The sequence below is a fragment of the Geotrypetes seraphini genome, chromosome 3 (assembly GCF_902459505.1).
Source record: "Geotrypetes seraphini chromosome 3, aGeoSer1.1, whole genome shotgun sequence".
Classification (NCBI taxonomy): domain Eukaryota; kingdom Metazoa; phylum Chordata; class Amphibia; order Gymnophiona; family Dermophiidae; genus Geotrypetes; species Geotrypetes seraphini.
This window is the reverse complement of record NC_047086.1, coordinates 291486983-291509170: the sequence shown is the minus strand read 5'-3', so window position 1 is coordinate 291509170 and position 22188 is coordinate 291486983. Positions and strand designations below refer to the sequence as shown.

The window sequence follows — 22188 nt, the reverse complement described above, 5'->3', positions numbered from 1 at the left end:
ACCCAGACACCATTCACATACCCTCCAATCAGAGACATCAAACAGAAAAAACTGTACGATGGCCTTCTAGCCACACAGGCAGCAAAACTAGACCACCAACTCTACAATCTATTAATCGCGACACCAGACTACAAAACTTTCAAAAAAGAAATAAAAACCCTGCTATTCAAGAAATCTATGAAGACTAACACCATATGAAACATTTCAATTCTCTGAAGCAATCCGCTCTACTCTGTAACACCTCTGGACATGTCTAGAAATCCTCTTCTGTAATCTACCTTGAACCGCAAGGTAATGGCGGAATAAAAATCACTAATGTAATGTAATGTAATAAGGGAGAGCCTTGGCTAATCTTAGAGCCAATAATTTAGCCAGGATTTTCTCATCCACATTAATTAAAGAAATAAGTCTGTAGTTTGAAACCAACATGAGATCTCTATTTGGCTTTAGCAAAACAATGGTTAACGCTTCCGCCATAGTACCTGATATACAACCCTTAGTCAGTTGTGATTGATATAAATTTAAAAGATGAGGTAATAGTATATTTTGAAAAGATTTGAAAAACTCTGTGAAACCATCACTACCCAGAGCGAATCCAGCTCTGAGAGACTTCAACGCTGCCTGGAGTTCCTTAAATGATATAGGCGCTACAAGATTTCCTTTTATATGCTCTGGAACCTTTGGCCCATTAATTAAGTTTAAAATTATCTTCCTTCAATTTCTTTATTTGAATAAAACTCATAAGAATCTAAAGCTTTATAATAATCCAAAAATTGTTATAAAACATCTCCAATATATGTATGAATTTTACCTTTTTCATCTTTAATGGCCACAATCTTTACTTTCCTCTTTTTAGCTTTAAGATAATTAGCCAATAATCTTCCCGCTTTATTTGAGCTTCCATAATACACCGCTTGCTGACAAAACAAATCTTTCCTAGCCAATTGTGAGGAAATCTCAATATATTTATATTTAGCTTTCAACAAGGCATTCAAAGTATCTTGGTTCCATTTGAATGTCAATTGTGATTCCAATGTCAAGATGGTTTGTTCCAAATTTATGAATCCTAATCTAAGTAATTTCCTGATATGTGCCAAATATGAAATAATTTGCCCTCATATAGTAGCCTTGAAAGCATCCCATAAAGTTTCCAACGAGACTTCCTCTGAGGTATTAAATTGAAAATATTCATTCATTTTTAGTTGAATTTCCTCTAGAAAATTTGAATCCACAGTGTATTATTGAATCTCCAAACAGGTCTATTAGAATCTTCTTCAGTGAACTGATATTCTATCCAAATTCCAGCATTCCGCTTAGGCCCGGATTCTGTATAGGGTGCCTGGTCTCAGAAGCTGCCTAAGCGGCTTTACAGGTGCCAGTGAGAGAACTGCATTGCCGCTGAACTGATCGTGACAAGGTTATCTGAGCCAATCAGGGCTATAGGCCTGAGCCAATCAGGCAAGGTTATCTGAGCCAATCAGGGCTTTAGGCCCCTCTCCAGTGCATCCCAGAATGCACCAGGAAGGGGAAGGCCAGCCATTTTGCAGTGGCGGGCCTACCGGCAGGAGGGAATAATCATCCCTCTTGCTGGCCATCAAAGCTACAGGGGTCATTAAAGGGGGTTCGGGGGGGGGTGGCAGGCAGTTCTTGGGGTGTCGGGGCATTGACGGGGTGACATCAGGGAGTGTCAGAGGGATCTTGGGGTGTTGAGAAGTGTCGGGGTGGAGTTAGAAGTGTTTGGTGGGGTTTGGGGGATGATGTGGCCGGCGGCAGAAGGGAGTGGGCATCCTTCCTGCCTTGGACTATGTCAGGAAGGTTCAACGTTGTGACATGAGGAATTAGGCACTCCTCCTGCCACAGACAGTTGGGGGGGGGGCTTTGGGGGTTCAAGCAGGAGGGAGTGGGCATCCCTCCTGTCAGCTGATATCGCAGGGGGGACAGGTACCCTGATGTGGCTACTAAACTGATCACAGCAGGGAAATTCCCTTGCCATGATTAACTCAGTGGCAACACAGTTCTCTAACCAGCACAAGTGACATGGACGCCGGTTAGAGAATAGGAGGGGTGGTTATATGGGGGTTAGGCAACTGTCCGTTAGGACAGATGTGATTCTATATAGGACACCCATGTGTGATTCTCAAAAGCCACTTAGGCAGCTGCTAAGATGGGGCGTCCTATACAGAATCAGGCCCATAGTGTTTAAACAAAAAATCCATTGATGCTCTTATTGATGCAATATCTTCTTGTCTGCTTGCCATAAAGATTCAGAATGTCTGTCAATAACCCAGCATTTCAACATTCTAAATTGATGATTTTTTTCAATACAATGAGCTACTATCGGAGCTATCATCTTTCTCATTTCTAAACAACTTTTATGTTCAGTTAATTTGGTGGTTAAAGTTCTTGAGGTTTGTCCTACGTAATATCAATTACATGGGCACATTAGGATTCTCAGATTGAGAACTTGTATTATATCTCAGTGTGTAGTTACTTTTTGAGGGAGCTATATTATTGCCTACTACAGCTGGACAACACCTCAACACAGGCAAAAAAAATGCTGGTTATACAGCTAGATCTCACTGCAGCATTTGACCTATTAGACCATGACATTCTACTACAAATACTACAAACAATAGGAAACACAGGAAAGGTGCACACATTGTTTCAAGGAGTCCTACAATCCAGGACTTACAGAGTAAAGACAAACAATGAAAAATCAGAACCATAGTCCAACCCCTGCGGCTGCTTTTATCCCCAACACTCTTCAATCTCTACATTGCAACCTGCCTAGACAAATTAGGCTTAACTTCTTATAGCTACGCAGACGACATCACCATCCTCCTTCCTTTTGATCAACCAACACCCTCCATGACAGATACACTGCATAGAACACTAGAAACAGTGGCTACATGGATGAAAGAACACAAACTAAAACTGAACCCAGACAAAACAAAATTTATACTTCTCAAAAAAAACAAAACCCCAACCATAACAAACTTAGTAATAAACTCAAACACATACTCTATTCAACCCACCCTAAGACTTCTGGGAATGATGATAGACAGAGGCTGTACTATGCAACCACAAATCAATAAAACAATACAGAAATCATTTGCGGTCATGCAAAACTTAAGGCAAATCTGAAAATTCTTTGACAAAAAACAATTCTAGCTCTTGGTCCAATCCCTAATCCTAGGACTTCTAGACTACTACAACATCCTCTACCTCTCTTGCTCCGCAGTCATGATAAAACAACTAGAAACAGTACAAAACACAGCCCTGAGACTGATCTATTCGCTGAAGAAATACCACCATATCACCGCTGCATACCTCGACTCACACTGGCTCCCAATACAAGCAGTTTGGAGACTTGCAATTCGGAAACAAGCTCAAAAACGGTCCAGGATCTGTCGGCTGGAATGGGATTGGAGACAGGTAGGGAAGGGTTGAGGTCAGTAGAGATTAGGGAGTTGTAGGAGACTGTAGGCGGGAAGGAGCATCTTAGGGTGGTAACCTTTTCATTGAAGAATTTTGCAAGGGCATCTGCTGATAGAGACGAGGGGAGCAAGGATGGGTCCTTTTTTGTAGTTAAGGAGCGCCAAATGTTAAACAACGCACTGATCTGGTTGTTGGATCTGGAGATTTTATCTCCGAAGAAATTCTTCTTGGCTTTTTTTAGTAATGAATTGTAAAGTTTAATATTGACCCTCCAGGTCTGTCTATCTGAGGGGGATTTAGATTTTTTTCCATTTGCGCTCCAAAGTGCGACATTTCTGTTTCAGCTCTCTATGGAGCGGTAGATACCAAGGGGCCTTTCGGGGGTAGGAGATGGTTTTTGTGGATATTGGAACGAGGGAGTGATAGATGGATTCGGAGAGGGAGATCCAATTGCACCAGCAGGATTCAGAGTCTGTAGGCTTAAGATTGGTTGGTTGAGAAATTTGGACCAGAAAAAATTACTCAAAATTTTCTTGTGGAAGGTTATTGAATGGGAGGAATGGGATGGGGGTTCAAGGTGTGACATGAAAATGGAGAGGCAAGTAGCCCCTAAGAAGTGGTCAGACCAAGGGACTTGTTCCCAACGGGTGTCATCGGTTGAAGTTTTGAAGGCAGTAAGGTCGAGGAAAGTGGTGAAGTCTAGTGTATGTCCTTTTTCGTGGGTTGGAGAAGAGGTAGGTGAGGGGAAACCTAGAGAGGTAAGGAAGTTGTTAAATTCAATTGTGTCCTTGCTGTTGGTGTCATCAAGGTGGAGATTAATATCACCAACAATCAGTAGTCTTTGAAATTTAAGAAAGGCGTTTGTTATAGCCTCAAAGACGAGATTGGAGGAGTTGTTCCAAGGGGTGGGTGGGCGGTATAGTAATAAGATGCCCAATGGGTGAGTGCGGAGTTCGTCATTGACAGAGACAAGCATATATTCTAGAGAGGCGTGAGTGCCCTTCTCGAGGAGCTGGACGTCAAAGAAAGATTTGTAGAGCAGTGCCAGTCCGCCTCCTTTTTGGTTGGATCTGGGAGAGAAGAGGGAAGAATGTAATGTACTTCACTCATTTCTGTTGGTGTTACATTTGAACTTCACTCTTGATGTGAACCTGGCAAGCACATGAGCCGTTCTCACTCATGAACGTAATACTGTACTGTAGATTTTTGAGAACATGTTCCAAAGTGCTTTTTATATTTATATTTTATTTTAATTTTTATTTTTGTGATTGATTTTGTTAGACATTGCCATATTTTTTTCAGTTGTGATGAGCAACACATGCATGCGCCAGCGTCTTGTGAAACAGGTTGCCATAGGGGACATCTCTGAAAATTTTTTAGTTTTCACAAGCAACGCATGCGTTTAACTGCATACATATATGCATGCACCAGCGTCCTTTTGAAAAGGTTGCCACAGAAGGTGCCCGAACGCTAGGGAACGTTGAGTGTTCTTCCTGCCACATAAGTAAATCAAAATCTTTGTTCAATAAGCTGATATTGTGGGAAAATTTATGATATGTTGCTTTCTGTTTCTAGATTATTTCCCTTATTATTATTGACCCTTGAAGAAGCCACTGTGAGTGGTTAAACAGGCCCTGTTGGGGATACAGCGAACTAATATGTGGTTCACCAAGTAACGGGGGAATCTCCGTGCAGAAAGCTAAGTGACATTTTCATGGAACTTATAGTGTTGACTTTTGTTTGCATCATTAATAGTTTGGGCCTAAAATTACAGATACATATATTTAAAATAAGCAAAAAATAAAAATAAAAAAAAGCATTAATAGATGTAATTTTGGCAATTTTAAATGAGAGGTTTTTTAGATCAATGAAAGACAATGGAACAGTTGATCACGGACTTGATTATCCGTTTGGATTGTCTTTGGGGTTGCTGAGATCCTTTTCCTCATACAAAAAAGCCTGTCGACTGTGCATGAGATCATTTTTTTTGAGAAGACGGTTTTGCAGCAATTAGAAGATTTTGTGGCATCTCAAGGTTGCTTGGATGACTTCCAGTTTGGATTTCATAAAGGTCACAATGCAGAGTTGCTTTTGCTATCATTTTGTGAAGAGATTCTGAAAGGATTTGATAAGGAGAAACACTATTATTAGTGTCTCTTGATACTAGAGAATGACACAGGGGCAAATTTTTCCCTGTCCCCGTGGAAACTCATTTTCCCATTCCATCCCTGTGAGTTCTTTTCCTGTCCCTGTACCATTCCTGCAAGCTCCATCCTCATCTGCACAAACCTCAAACACTTTAAAATTAAAAGTGTTTGAGGCTTGTGCAGTTGAGGCAGAGTTTACAGGAATGGGGCAGGGACACTGACAAAACTCATGGGGACAGGACGGGGAAAAAATTGTCCTTGTGTCATTCTCTATTTGATACCAGGAATGCTTTTGCACTTTTGGAATGCTTGTGCACATTTGGGTTTTCAGGAACAGTGTTTAAATGGTTCAGTTCATTCCTTCCTAATAGATGTTTTTATGTAACTGGCGGAAATGTACGATCAGAGTTGCTTGGTGTCAGGTCAAAAGCGCGCCGGGACAAAGGCGCGCCCAGACAATTCAGCACAGCGCGGGGGTGTGCGCCGTACAAAATTACTGTTTTTAGGGCTCCGACGGGGGTGTGTGGGGGGAAACCCCCCCTCTTTACTTAATAGAGATCGCGCCACGTTGTGGGGGTGTTGTGGGGGGTTTGGGGGGTTGTAACCCCCCACATTTTACTGAAAACTTCATTTTTTCCCTGTTTTTAGGGAAAAAGTTAAGTTTACAGTAAAATGTGGACGGTTAGAACCCCCCAAACTCCCGATAACGCCGGCGCGATCTCTATTAAGTAAACTGGGGGGGGCTCCCCAACAAAACCCCCCGTCGGATCCCCTAAAAACTGTAATTTTCTTCGGCGCGCGCCTCCGTCTTGCGCTCAGTTGTCGGCGCGCACCTTTGTCTTTTGCGGGGTTGTCTATGAACCGAGTTGCTTTCTTTTGTGGGCTTGCAAAAAAGGCGCTAAGGGCATTACAGGTGGCTCAGAATGCGGCAGCTAAAGTGATTGGAGGTATTTCTCATTGTGGGCATGTGTCTCCTTTACTGTCTAAGTTGCATTGGCTACAGGCATCTTGGAGAATTCAGTTCAAGCTACTGGTGTTAGTAAATAAGGCCTTACAGCAAGCACTGCCAAAAGTAGTAGCTACTTTAATTGTGCCGCATGTACATAAGAACATAAGCAATGCCTCTGCTGGGTCAGACCTGAGGTCCATCGTGCTCAGCAGCCCGCTCACGCGGCGGCCCCAACAGGTCCAGGACCTGTGCAGTGATCCTCTATTTATACCCTTCTATCCCCCTTTCCAGCAGGAATTTGTCCAATCCTTTCTTAAACCCCAATACCGTACCGTACCTCCCCGTTCACTGTGGTCTGAGTCTCAGCTTCCAATGGAAGTGCCCTCATTGCATTCTTGGTCTTTAATGTGGTGGGCCTGCATTTGTGGAATTAACTTCCAGGTAATATTCATCAGATTTCCTCATTTTTATCTTTTCCTAAGTGCTTGAAGGCTTTCTCTTTTCAGGAGGCCTTTGGCAATTTGTGAAGGGAGGAAATTGTATTTTATTGAAGTTTGTAAGTACAATGTCATCAGAATGTTTTTTATTTTTGATAAGATAGTAATGATGTGTTAGGTTGTCCGTCTATTTATGCACATGTGGTTAGGTTGTAACCCACAGAGATTTTTGTGATAGACAGGATATAAATGTTTTAAATAAATAAATAATGTTGAGCATGATCATGGGAGGGAGGGAGAAATGCTTCATGGGGCTGGGGGGAGGGAGGAAAAGAGAAATGTTGGACCCGGGGCAAAACGGAGAAAGAGAGCGAGAGGGTAGGAGATGCACATGGGAAGGGGAGAAAGAGAGAGATATTGGATCCATGGGCAAAAGGGATTGAGGGAGAAATGCAGGCAATGGGAGGGGAGAGAGAGAGAGAGAAATGGGGAAATGCTGGACTATGGTGGAGGGGGGCCTGGCAGGATGGAAGAGAGAAGGGACAGGAAGATGCTGTGGGGGAATTGACCATTCATATGGGTAGGGCTTGGGAGGACCGTGAGCAGACCGTGTGTTTACGTGCATATACTATAATGCACATGCATTCTTCACCAGTGGGCGCAAGCATTTATCTGCTTGTGCCTAAAAGAAAGGCATGTTTTAGGCCTAGCAAACTAGTATTCTATATAGAAGAGTAGACATCCACTTTTCTTTGTAGAATAAGCTCCAGATGGGCACATTCTTGGCACCTAAAAAAAAAAAAAAGGCATCTCTTCATAGAATTACCCTTCACTTAGCTGGCTCCATCAATCCTAATCTACAGTAGATATTCAGCACTGCTGATTAAACAGCTGCACTGAATATCTGTATTAAGCACAGATGCAAGCACAAAGGGATTTCATACACATGGAATACAAAGCTGACAAATGTACTACACTTCTCCCTCGTCATTCGCGGGGGATACGGGCAGAGCCGAACCACGAATGCCAAAAAACCGCGATTATCCGGCTCTGACCCACCCCCACCTCCCTGCCTCCTTCCCGGCCTTACCTGGTGGTCTAGAGGGCTTTCGGGGCAGGAGCGATCTTCATACGCTCCTGCCCCGTGCAGATCGCCATGAGGAAATGGCTGTAGGGAGTTCCCGACGTAGTCTCGAGAGACTACGGGAACTCCCAGCAGCCATTTCCTCATGGCGATCTGCACGGGGCAGGAGCATAGGAAGATCACTCCTGCCCCGAAAGCCCTCTAGACCACCAGGTAAGGCCGGGAAGGCAGCAGGGAGGAAAAAAAGATGGATTTTTTTAACATTAAGAATGATTTTTTTATTTTCCCCTTCCCCAGAAAAAAATCGCGATTATATGAAACCGCGAGTGCAGGAACCGCGAATGGGGAGGGGGAAGTGTACTACTACTCCTACTACCTACTACCTACTACACTTATCATTTATATAGTGCTGACAGGTGAACGCAGAGCTGTACATTTTGACATTTATAGACAGTCCCTTCTCGGAAGAGCTTACAATCTAACTTGGACAGACAGACATGACATAGAGAGTAGGGGATGCAGCTTGTTACCTGATTGTAGTCACAGGGTAAATGAACTTGACGGCATTGACTCTCCGCAATTTCAGATCTCCGGGGGTTAGCTGCTTCATTTGATCCTCTGTGCTCTCCGTTTTAAATCTGTAAGCAAATCAGTCTAGTTTCACCTGACGCTTCCAAATCTTAAGCATTATAGGAAGGATAAAAGGTTACCTGTGATAATGTCTTCTGGGTGTAAATGACTGGATTTATGTTTAAATAATTTTTACTGATGGCACTTGAAAAATAGCCCAAAATAACTCAATACAATTCTCCATTTGTCAATATACAATAGTACAATATAAGAAGAATACTGAATCAACCATAATCATTTTACAAAACAGAGTGTGGTTCAATCCCTTTCCCACCCGTCTCCAGTACCCGTCTATAAGCTCTATCCATCACACCAGGGACCTGGACTCTTATGGGCCCTGGAGGATACTGTCTATATGCCCCGCCCTCTCTCCCCAATCCCACACCATTGTGAACTATTGAACCAACTATTTATATAAACCAACTCAATCCATAATGCAAGTATCCTGAATAACCCCTCATCACCCAGTCCTCAACTCTCCCCACTCCCCTCACCATCATCCTATATATGTGGAAAAGATGTGCCCAATACACTTTAATAGAATATAAAAAAGTGTAATCTATAAATTAGCTTGCTTAAGAACTAAGCTCCTGGCACGAGCAGAAAGAACTAAAATATAAGGTTCCCAGATGAACCAAAACCTCTTTTTACGCTTAAATGTAAGACCTTGGCCCCCCCAAACCAACAATTGGTACATTTTTCCACTTCCAAAATGATGGGGGAACAGATTGAACCCATTGCTGCATGGTACATTTTTTCCCCAACAATGCAGGCCTTTAATGACTGGATTTAATAAATGATGCCAAAACTTAGGCACCAGAAAAAATTATTGCTCGATTGAGGGGGGAAATTCTACAAACAGTGCCTTAACTTAGGTGCTTAAGTTAATAAGGCCCCTCCCCAGTGTAATCCCACAATACACTGGGAAGGAGCAGGCCCACCTCATTCCGATGGAGGATGGCCTGCTGGCCGGATGGAGGGAAGTCCCGTCCAACCAGCCTTCCAAAAAGGTTAGAGAGAGGTCGGAAGGGGGGGGGGGGTTCAGGTGTGGGGGGGAGCAGTACACTCTATGGGGGGGTGGAGTGAGGGGGTGGGGGGGTGGCACGATCTATGGGGGGGTTTCCGGCAGGAGGATCTAGGCATCCCTCCTGCTGCATTCATTCGGGGGGGGGGGGAGGTGCCAGGCAGGAGGGACTGGGCATCCCTCTCGCCATGTTCGTTTGGGGTGGGGGGATGGGCAGCCGCTATTGCGATAAGCTCAGCGGCCACATCTACTTACAATCCGATTCTGTAACATGGATGATGGTTAGAGAAATCAGGTTCACTTTAGGCGTAGGCATGATTCTGTATAGGACATCCATCAGCTTCTGAGACCAGGCGTCCTATAGAGCAGTGTTTTTCAACCGCTGTTCCGCGGCACACTAGTGTGCCGCGAGATGTTGCCTGGTGTGCCGCAGGGCCCGGAGCTGACAGGGGGCCCGAGGCAGGGGCGCCAGTAGCTCGCCAAGGCAAAGTGAGTCGATCACCCAGGACTCACTTTGTCTTGGCGATCTAATCTATCGAGCCGATAAGTCTTCTTCTCCCCGACGTCAATTCTGCAGTCGGAGAGGAAGTTCGGGCCAGCCAATCGCTGCCTGGCTGGGCGGAACTTCCTCTCCAATTGTAGAATTGACGTCAGGGAGAGCATGCGTCGGCGTCGGCTTTGGGGCCTGTTATCCATTGGTGGGTCCTGTTCCCCGATGGCAGCGGCAGTGGCTTGGGGAACGGCAGGGAGAAAGAAAGAAAGGGGGCAGGCAGGGAAACAGAAGGAAAGAAGAGAAACAGAAAAAAAGAAAGAAAGGTCAGGGAGAGAGGAAGAAAAAGTTGGGGGAGGGAATGAGGTGTGGAGGAGAGAAAGCATACAGGCTGATAGAAGGGAAGAAAGATTGGATGCACAGTCAGAAGAAGAAAGTGCAACCAGAAATCACCAGACAAGGTAGGAAAAATGATTTTATTTTAAATTTAGCAAAGTGGAGGCAGTATTACCACAGTTTTCAAAGGAATTTGCCCAAATAACTTAATAGTTAACTGGGTAAATTCCCAGAGATGAAAACTTCCCTTCACTTACTATGCACAGTTCTGAATTTATATCTGCTGTCTATATTTTACAATATGGTCACCTTTTACTAAACCGCAATAGTGGTTTTTAGCGCAGGGAGCCTATGAGCGTCAAGAGCAGCGCTGGACATTCAGCACAGCTCCCTGCGCTAAAAACTGCTATTGTGGTTTAATAAAAAGGATGGAGGGTATATTTGTCTATTTTTGTATGCTATAAAAACCAAATACAGAGAGAGACTGAGAGCTGTTGACGAAGAGCTACGTGTGTGTCTTTCTTCGATTCCAGCCAGAATATCAGCTTTGTGTTCAGCCAAACAGGCCCAGGTTTCGCACTGAATAAAGTATTTTATAATTTTTATAATTTTTATTTCGTAATAAAGTAATTATAAAATACTTTCTTTGTGTTTATTTGATTCCTATTCAAGAGAATTACTTTATATATAGTCAATATAGGCAGAGAGTTAAATTTTTTAACATTTTCTAATGGTGGTGTGCCTCGTGATTTTTTTCATGAAACAAGTGTGCCTTTGCCCAAAAAAGGTTGAAAAACACTGCTATAGAGAATCCAGGCCTTAGTGTCCACTCCGGCACCCAACTATGGATGCGAGAACTTAACACTAACTGAAACCCAGTGTTAATCCTGGTGCATAACTTGGGCACGCAGCCCTCAAATTCTTTTAATACTGTGCGTAATTCTTTGGAATACCCCTGACCCACACATGTCCCTCCCATTATGCACAAGAGGATTTGGGCACAGATCCTTACAGAATGACACGTAGCCATGCACAAATGCAAATTTGAGCCAATTAATGCCAATAATTGATGTTAACAGCCAATTACTGATTTGTTAATGACAATGTAAAATAATCTCAGGATTGTGTGTCATTTTAGGCACCATTTATAGAATCTTGGATTAAGGGGGTAATTTGATAAAGTGTAAAGGCTAAATTTCCATCTAAGTGCTATTCTGTTAATTAATAAATAAATAACTTACATTGCACGTATTTTACAGGTGGAAGCACACATGAGATCGTAGGTAGGACTCAAACTTACACTTCTGGAAGCTATGCACTTATGTCTGGCATTTAGGTATGAGCACTTTCACCAACTCTATAGCCAGCATAAGTAGTCGCACCTAAAATAAAAGCATCTACTTTCCTTTCTAGAATAGCTGCCACATATGCACCCTATGGACACCTATATAGAGGCACAGTGGTATAGAATTACTCCCTACTGGATTCCTGTTTGTGTTTGTTGCTTTTTAAAAGTTTGTACTATGGATCTTAGGATATTATATTGAATGGCCCCAGAGGTTGTGGCAGGGAAAATTCTGAGGGCATCCCAGGACCCAGTGCAAAGTATGCAGACAGAAATGAAGTCCCTGCCTCTGTGCCAAAGCCCAGTATAAACAAGCCTAAAGCCCATGATTCTGTTTCAGGTAGGGTACAGCTGCCACAGAACCAAAAGTCCTCAGATCCAAGGGCCTATCTGGTCTGTTCCTAAAGTGCTGGGGAAGGGTCCAGAAGCCCAAACCACTTTAGGGAACTCTAAAGAAAGGGACATAAAGACAGGAACACATTGCAGCAGGGAACAGTAGTGCTGCCCGATTCATGCTTTGTTAGGATTGTTTAGTATATTCTTTTATAATCCGCTCTAAACCTTTGGTAAGATGTGGACAATAAATACCAGTATTGTCTTGTATTGTACTGCATAATAAGAAATTCTGCTATTCATGAACTTTGTACTCCAATTATCCAAATGCCATTGTTTGGAGGAAAAAAATATACGTGTACAATAATGATCAGCTTAAGTGTATTGTGACAAGCAAGTGACTACTGCTTGTCACTATAACAAGGAAAAAACAACAAACAAACTGCAGATAATGTACAAGATGCAGGTGTTACCAATAAAAATGCAGTAAAATATACAACCTTATTACCAACCAAGGGACTCTTGGTTGGTAATAAGGTTGTATATTTTACTGCATTTTTATTGTTTTAATAAACAACGCCTGCATCTTGTACATTATCTGCAGTTTGTTTGTTGTTTCTTGCTTGCTGCTTGCTTCACTGCAGACTACGTTGGATTTTTTTTTCTCTGTGTTTCACTATAACAAGGAAAGCCAGAAACTACAAGTTCCATAAGACATTGAGATCATCAGCTCAGTGAGAAGAGAAGCTGAGGAAAACCTGGGATGGTACCTCCTTATTGGAAGGGGTTTGTAGTAGCCCAGTAGACCTTATAGTGGAAGGGATTGTGTCATGTGTCCCTTTAAAAGCTATTACTACTACTATTTATTTATTTATTTATTCAACTAGTCATTAAGCCCGTTACATTAACAGGTGCTAGAATAGATGTGTCTGTCTGTCTTTCTTTCTGTCTCTCTGTCTCCTTGGCCGCTTTATGTCTGTCTGTCTGTCTTTCTTTCTGTCTCTCTCTCTCTCCTTGGCCGCTGTCTGTCTGTCTTTTTTTCTTTGTCTCTCTCTTTAGCCTCTGTCTGTCTGTCTTTCTGTCTATCTCTCTGGCCCCCTGTCTGTCTGTAATTCTTTCTGTCTGTGTCTCTCCCTGGCCCCTGTCCATCTGTCTTTCTTTCTCGCTCCTTGGCTGCTGGCTGGCTGTTTGTCTGTCTGTCTCTCTGGCCCCCTATCTGTTTGTCATTCTTTCTGTCTGTGTCTCTCCCTGGCCCCTTGTCTGTCTGTCTGTCTGTCTCTCTCCCTGGCCCCTTGCCTATTTCTCTCTGGCCCCCCGAGCAAACCAAGATTGTTGCCTGCCCCCAAGCACACCCCTCCCCTGTACAGCAGCCCCTTTTCCCTCTCCCCCTCCACTTCCCTGTGCAGCAGTAGCAGCAGGATGCCTCGCAGCACCCACAACCTGTCCGCTTCATCCAGGCTGAAGGACACCCTCCTGCCATTGCTCTCGCTGCCGCTCAACCCGCCGCATGCACTGCAAGCCAACACACGCCGCATGCGCCACACATTGAACACAGCCACGGAGTCACACATCACGCTGTCAGGGATCACGGCGTTGTAAGTGCACATGGGCGCTTAGGGTTTTATTATAGAAGATTTTCTATACCGTTCTCCCAAGGGAGCTCAGAATGGTTTACATGAATTTATTCCCTGTCTGTCTTGGTGGACTCACAATCTATCTAATGTACCTGGGGTAATGAGGGGATTAAGTAACTTGCCCAGGATCACAAGGAGCAGTGTGGGTTTGAACCCACAACCTCAGGGTGCTGAGGCTGTAGCTTTAATCACTGTGTCATACTCTCCCCCTACTTATCACTTATATAGCTCTGAAAGGCATACGCAGGCTGTACATTTTGACATTTATAGATGATTCTTGCTCGGAAGAGCTTACAATCTAACTTGGACAGAGAGACATGACATATACAGTTGGGATGCAGAACCCAAGGTGAGATGAGTTAGGAATCAAAAGTACTCTCGAAGAAGTGGGCTTTTAACTGGGCCTTGAACACTGCCAGAGATGGAACTCGCCGTAGGGCTTCAGGCAGCTTGTTCCAAGCATAAGGCATAGCAAGGTAGAAGGGACGGAGTCTGGAGTTGGCAGTTGAAGAGAAGGGCACAGATAGAAGGGATTTACCAGCTGAGTGGAGGTCGGGGGGGGGGGGGGAGGTGGAACACAGGGGGCGATAAGCGAAGAGAGATAGTGAGGGGCAGCTGAGTGAGCATATTTGTAGGTCAGTAAGAGGAGTTTGAATTGTATTCAGAAATGGATGGGAAGCTAATGAAGTGACTTTAGGAGAGGGGTAACACGAGTATACACTTCTCCCTCCGTATTCGCTGTGATAGGGGATTAACAGAACCGCAAATACAGAAAAACCGTGAATAATTTTTTCATATGTTATTCACTGTTTTCTATTAAAAACCATCGTGAATATGGTGAAACCACGAATAACATGGTAGAAGACCTGCCTTGTTCCTGAAGGAGAGGCAAAACACGGTGAAGAAAGTGCCGGGAATCAGCAATTTTCTCTGTAAATGTTTGGAATCAGCGATTTCTCTATGCAAGCTGAAGTAATTTGGGAGGAGGAGCCAGCAAGCTAAAACCCGCAAATAATCGAAACCATGAATGCTGAAACTGCGAATATAGAGGGAGAAGTGTAGTGACTCTCCCAGAATATGAGTCATGCAGCTAAATTCGGGACAGATTGGAAGTGAGCTAGATGGTTATGTGGAAGGCCTGAGAGTATCAAATTGCTGTAAACTAAGCGCGAGCCTCCAAAAGCAGCAGCAGCTAGGGGAGGAATAGGGGAGGACAACCTAGGCAAAGAGTTGGTAAACATTCCAGCAAGTTGGTCTTCCTGGCTCCACCCAGGAGGTTTAGTGCTCTAGTCACAGAGGAGAGGGAGGTGAGATGTGAGCGCAGTTGTGCCAGGTTTATGGTTGGTGTGATTGTGTGGGCGTGCTTACACTGGGTCACATTAGTATTCCATAATAGAATCTGGGCACTCAATGGTGTAGTAAAGGAGGGTGGGGTTGGGGTGGAGGCACCTTGGTGGAGGCACCGGATCCTCTTCGACCCTTCATGCCACTCTCACGCCCTCCCTTCCCCTGTACCTCTAAATATTTGTCATCATGAGCCACGTCTCCAGCCTGCTGCTCGCGCTGGTCTGGCTCTCCTCTGAAATCACTTCCTGGTTGAGTGGCCAGGAAGTGACATTAGAGGGAAAGCCAACATCGGGCGCAAGCAGTAGGCCAGAGAAGCTGCTCATGGTGGTGAAGATTTAAAGAGGTACAGGGGGAAGGGAAGGTGTGAATGTGGTGTGGGTGACAGAGAGGCATGGAAGGAGTGGGGGGGAGAGAGGAGGGCATGGGGGGGTGCCTCCTAACCTCGCTATGCCAGATAATCATAGAACATGATACATTTAATTGTGTCAGTGCTGAAAACCTTCCCAGAAATTTTAACTCAGAATTGTAACACCTTTACAGAAGCTCATGTAAACCGCTCTGAATTGACTTCTCAGTCATTAGTAGTAGTATTGAAGCTTTTAATAAACAATAAAACAATAACCATGGCATTTGTGTGCCTAAAAGGAGACACCAGCTAATAGAATCGCCGCCTTAATGCACATCTACTGGCATCTGTCGCCTTGCGCTTGTATCGGTTTGTGCGACTCACAAATGGAAGATTAGATTAGATATATCTGTGAAAAATCCTTTATAAAGGGCAATTTCCAACTTCTTGTTACTTATTTATTTATTCATTCATTCCTATTTCTGTTCCATTTGATCTAAACATAAAAACATTACAGATAGTACACAGCATAATAAAATAATGAAACAGAGTCAGATGAAGCGAGAGGGGGACAGGATAAACATACTGGAAGGGGAAGTCAAAACGGGATTGGATGTTGAGAGAGAACAAGAGGAGGACAATAGGAACATGCCACAAGGGGAAGGCAATAGGAATCTACCACAAAGAAAGGCCAAAAGAGACAATACTCAGGAGTTGGCAGGCCAGGAAGGGGACAAAATGAAGAATGAAATGCAAGGTGAAATAGAAAGGAAGAGAAAATGCCAGGACTTGAACTGCATGTATACAAATGCAAGGAGCCTAAAGAACAAAATGGGGGAACTAGAGGTCATGGCCAATAATGAGAAACTAGACATCATAGGGATCACGGAAACATGGTGGAACGAGGAAAACAAATGGGACATAGTACTGCCAGGATACAAACTCTACCGAAAAGACAGGACTTACCAGAAGGGGGGAGGAATAGCACTATACATAAGGGATACAATTCACTCAACCACTGTGGACACAGCAGAGACAAATGCCCAACTGGAGGCATTGTGGATCAAAGTACCAGGAAGCAACGGAGCCGAGATAAAGATGGGACTGTTCTACCGTCCACCTGGGCAAACTGAAGCTGAAGATACAGAAATGGTAGCCGAGCTGAGAAGGGAATGCAAGAACCCAAACACCATAGTTATGGGAGATTTCAACTATCCTGGGATAGACTGGTGTCTCGGAAACTCAAAATGTGCAAGGGAAACGGAGTTCCTGGAAGCAGTACAGGACTGCTTCATGGAACAACTAGTCGAGGCACCAACGAGAGGATCAGCGACCCTGGATCTGATCCTCAATGGGCTGAAAGGCCCCGCGAAGGATGTGGAGATCATAGGACCACTAGGAACCAGTGACCACAACATGATTCAGTTCAAAGTGCAAGTAGGACTACCTATGGGAAAGAGAACCAAGGCAACAACATTTAACTTCAAGAAAGGGAACTATGATGCCATGAGACAAATGGTGAGAAAAAAGCTCAGAAACAGCTCCAAGGAAACGCGGACTGTGGAGCAAGCCTGGTCCCTATTCAAGGACACAGTAAACAAGGCACAAAACCTATATATACCAAGATTTAGGAAAGGTTCCAAGAAAAATCAGACAAAGGACCCTGCATGGATAACCAGTGAAGTAAAGAAAGTGATAGGAGACAAGAAAAAATCATTTCGGAAGTGGAAAAAGGACAAAACTGAAGGAAACTGGAGAGAGCACAGGAAGCAACAAAAAGAATGTCACCGAGTAGTCAGGAAAGCCAAGAAAGAGTATGAGGAGAGACTAGCCAAGGAAGCAAAAAATTTCAAACCATTTTTCCAATATGTGAAAGGGAAACAGCCAGCGAGGGAGGAGGTGGGGCCCCTGGACGAGGGTGACCGGAAGGGAGTGGTGAAAGAGGAAAAAGAGGTGGCTGGTAGGCTAAACAAGTTCTTCTCGTCGGTCTTTACAATAGAGGACACATCCAGTGTGCCAGAACCGGAAAAAATCTTCAGGGGAGATCAGGAGGGGAAACTATCATGCATGGAGGTAAGCCTCGAAGACGTTCTCAGGCAGATAGATAGATTAAGAACGGACAAAGCTCCGGGCCCAGACGGGATCCACCCGAGAATACTAAAAGAGCTTAGAGACGAAACAGCAGAATTACTGCAGCATATTTGCAACCTGTCCTTGAGAACAGGGGTAATCCCGGAGGACTGGAGGATAGCGAATGTTACACCGATCTTCAAAAAAGGATCGAGAGGCGACCCGGGAAACTACAGACCGGTGAGTTTAACCTCTGTTCCGGGGAAGATGGTCGAATCAATGATCAGGGAAGGTATCAACGAGCATATAGAAAAAAATAATCTGATGAGATCGAGTCAGCATGGTTTCTGTAAAGGCCGATCATGCCAGACAAATCTACTGCATTTCTTTGAGGGGATAAGTAAGCAATTGGACCAAGGTGACCCAGTAGACATTATATATCTGGATTTCCAAAAAGCCTTTGACAAGGTGCCCCATGAACGCTTACTGAAGAAGCTGTGGAGTCACGGGGTGGAAGGAAACGTGTACAGATGGATCAAAAATTGGCTGGCGGACAGGAAACAGAGGGTAGGAGTAAAGGGGCACTACTCTGACTGGATAGGGGTCACAAGTGGTGTTCCGCAAGGGTCAGTGCTGGGACCATTGCTGTTCAATATATTTATTAATGATCTAGAAACGGGGACAAAGTGCGAAGTTATCAAATTCGCGGATGACACAAAACTCTCCAGCAGGGCCGGAACTGTTGAAGAATGCAAAGAACTGCAGAGCGACCTGAACAAACTGAGTGAGTGGGCAAAAAAATGGCAGATGAGCTTCAATGTGGAGAAATGTAAGGTCTTGCACATAGGGAAGGGGAACTACATGTACAGCTATACGATGGGAGGGAGGGTACTCGGGGAAGGAAGCCAAGAAAAAGATCTGGGGGTATTGGTGGATAACACAATGAAGCAGGCGGCGCAATGTGCAGCGGCCTCAAAAAAAGCGAACAAAATGCTGGGCATTATCAAAAAAGGTATCACTACCAGAACAAAAGAAGTTATCCTGCCACTGTATCGAGCAATGGTGCGCCCACATCTGGAATACTGCGTCCAATACTGGTCACCATACCTCAAGAAGGACATGGCAATACTCGAGAGGGTCCAGAGGAGGGCAACGAGGATGATAAAGGGTATGGAGAACCTTTCATATGCCGAACGGTTGGACAGGCTGGGGCTCTTTACCCTGGAGAAGCGGAGACTGAGAGGGGACATGATAGAAACCTATAAAATCATGAAAGGCATAGAGAAGGTGGAGAGGGACAGATTTTTTAGACTAGCAGGGACAACTAAAACAAGAGGTCATTCAGAAAAACTGAGAGGAGACAGATTCATAACAAATGCAAGGAGGTTCTTCTTCACTCAGAGGGTGGTGGACACCTGGAACGCGCTTCCCGGAGAGGTGATAGGACAGAGTACAATTCTGGGGTTCAAAAAGGGACTGGATGACTTCCTGGAAGCGAAAGGGATAACAGGGTACAGATAGAGATTTACCTTACAGGACATTGAGTGAACAGGGTATGGGTATTTTAAGTTAGGTAGGGAACACTTTCAGGTCATGGACCTGGGGGGCCGCCGCGGGAGCGGACTGCCGGGCACGATGGACCCCTGGTCTGACCCGGCAGAGGCAACGCTTATGTTCTTATGTTCTTAATACAAAATTGATAAAAACAAATCACTATGATATTCAACCCACAGCAGTCAGCATTTTTTAAACTCCATCCACTGCATTTTTTTTTTTTTAATATCTGGATATTCAACGCCTATTCAAGCTAGCACTGAATATCCGAGTATAAGTTGGCTACTGACCCTTATTCAGGTACTGGTGATATTCTGACCAGTACTCAGATGCCACCCTAGATACTATCCTAAGTTTATCCAGATAAACTCAGTTAGCGGTCTGCGCAGAAAAACTACTGTCCTAAAATAAATTGGATAACCTACCCATTTAACCCTTTTTTTGTAGCATCAATATTTTATTGAAATTTTTCAAAAAACATACATTATAATTTAAAACACAAAAATAATAGCAATGCATTAGTAAGCTGCAAACTCACAAGTCAGAGTTACAAAGGAGTCATATGATATTAAGGGTTCCTTTTATGAAGGTGCGCTAGCGTTTTTAGCCTAGCCGAAAAACTCCCGCCTGCTCAAGAGGAGGAGGTAGCAGCTAGCGCGCGCTATTCCACGCATTAAGGCCCTAACGTGCCTTCGTAAAAGGAGCCCTAACATTCAAATCCTTACAGAATAAAAAGTCCGAGAGCTAGTCTCGACGGACGGCTCTAACGCGGAGCTGGAAGGCCCGCGGGGCCGTCCGCTGAGTAGGTTTCGGGAAAAGGGGGGGGGGGGTTAGGTAGGAAAGGAAATTGGGCGGGCAGAGGCCGTCCCGCCGAGGGACTGGCCTCTGATAAGTCAGTGTCGCGGCCGTGGGGGGGGGGGCGGGGGGTGGAGGGATTATTTAAGGAGGGTCTCGGAGGACCTTAAGGGTTTCTGGTCCTCCGAGACAACTTTCCCGCCCTCCCGCCCGTTAGTACCTGGGGTGTGAGTTTGCATTGGTAGGCGGTATCCCGAGCTACTGGCGGTTGGTCTCATCATGGGGATGAGCGGTGGGCCGGCTGGGAGCCGTGCCTGGTTGGTCGGATGACCTTGGACAATGGGGCATGTGGGGACATGCCACCCCTCGGACCCTTGCTTGGATGGCAGGGTCGGGGGCCATTTACATCTGTGTCAGTAGCTCGGGATCTGGGTCACAATGGTGATACCATTGTGAAGGTTTTAATAGATAAACGGTTATTTAAAAGTTGATTGTACTGTTATTTATATTATTTAAATGTTATTTAAGTATGTTAATTTACAATAAACAGGGCTGCGGCCAGGTTTCACCACGCACGTTTACGTGTCTTCTTTGGGGATTTGTTTAAGGGTTTGAAGGGCTGGATGATGTTACCATTAAGAAAGCGGGCCATTCCAGCTTCCGCTGTTATGCATCAAGAGGAGCCCAAGTCCCAGTAAAGCTAGCGATGTTATTTTGCTTGAACGCTATTATTTCTTCGTATTTTCTGGTGGTACAAAGATGATTCCACCATTCGTGAAAGTTACGTTTTGGAATTATCCTTCCAATTATATATAATATGATAAGTAGCTAAAGCCATTATAATATAAAAAAAAATTTGTGAATGATGATGGTATCGAGATATCTGGGTTTGAGGAGCCCAATAACTTGAGCCCACGATATTAAGCAGTCCTACTTAGCAAAATAAATCAGCTGAATATCTTAATTGATTGAGTACGTTTGGTTAACTTTAGCTAAAAATGTCACCTTATTAGTACTAATACTTACACCTTCTGGGCTGTGGCTGACTCAAGATCCCACAGGGTAAGCAAGCCATTAACACTGCCAGTGGCTAGCAAGGAGTAGTCATCCTGTTTCAGCAAGTCAAAGCAGATTACATGCTTCTCGGTGCCAGTGAACTACAGGAAATGAAGCAAGAAAGGAAATGATACCTTTGCTTGTGGTTTGTAAAACTATTCATGTAGCTTAAAAACATAAAACAAATATCAAGGTTCCAATATTCAAAGGATTTATGCTTCTAACTTAGGGGTCCTTTTATTAAGGTGCACTAACCAGTTTAGCGCGGGCTAAATGCTAAGGCATCCATTATATCCTGTGAGCATCTTAGCATTTAGCGCGCACTAAATCGGTTAGTGCACCTTAATAAAAAGAACCCCTTAGAGAATATGCTCCTCAAGGCCTCTTTGAAATTTACTAGAGCTGAGTACCTAATTTTAGAGTCAAATTTTCACTAAATTCCTAAATTTAGGTGCATAGAAGGTGGGTGGCAATAGGGCCAGATTAAGGTGGGGAAAATAGTTAAGCACTTAGAACTGACTTTCAGGCTCATCAATTTAGGCAAATAGATGTCATGCATACATTTATAAGCATGGAGGGCCATTTTCAAAAAGGATGCCTAAGTCCAATTTGGATATTTCCGGCTAAAACATCCAAAGTCGGAAGCACAGAAATGTCCATTTTGTAAAGCAGAACCACTGGACATCCCCCCAATTTTTTTTTTTTTTTTTTGAAAATTGCTTACTTGGACATCTAGGCCGACAGATCGTCTAACCCTTAGGATGCCTAATTTAATACCCAATTTTTGACCAGAGAAATGTTCAAGTTGAAAACATCCAAATCTAAACCATTTGGACGTGTGAAGGGTCAGCATTGTGATGAACAGGCCATACAGACATGCCAACAGAGCAGTGGGACACCTTTGAGGGCACTGCTGTGAACTTCACATAAAGAGTGCCAGAAGTACATCTCACCATATACCCCTTATAATTTATGCTGAGCCCTTCAAAACTCCTCCAAAACATACTAGATTGACCTGTCTACCACCCCATAGCCAACATGGCTACAGGTGACATCTGTATGGCAGTAGAGTGGGCTTTTGGTAGGTTTTAGTAAGCTCACACTTTCAACCATAAAATGTAGTGGTTAGAGTGGCTTATGGGCCTGGGTCCTCCTCTCTATGTTTATTCAAAT

General features: G+C 44.2%; 1 protein-coding gene across 10 annotated transcripts in view; it reads right to left on the bottom strand.

The window, feature by feature from the left end:
- Positions 1 to 22188, bottom strand: part of WDR64 (WD repeat domain 64) — a 249732-nt gene that overhangs the window by 66452 nt on the left and 161092 nt on the right. For all 10 annotated transcript variants that reach the window (XR_004538666.1, XR_004538667.1, XM_033935909.1 and 7 more), the window contains 2 exons: positions 20986 to 21116; positions 8586 to 8693 (listed from right to left, as the gene is read on the bottom strand). Coding sequence is in view for 8 of the 10 variants with exons in the window: in XM_033935909.1 (XP_033791800.1) it covers positions 8586 to 8693; positions 20986 to 21116 (239 nt within the window). In the remaining 2 variants the exon portion in view is untranslated. The remainder of the gene's footprint in view (positions 1 to 8585; positions 8694 to 20985; positions 21117 to 22188) is intronic.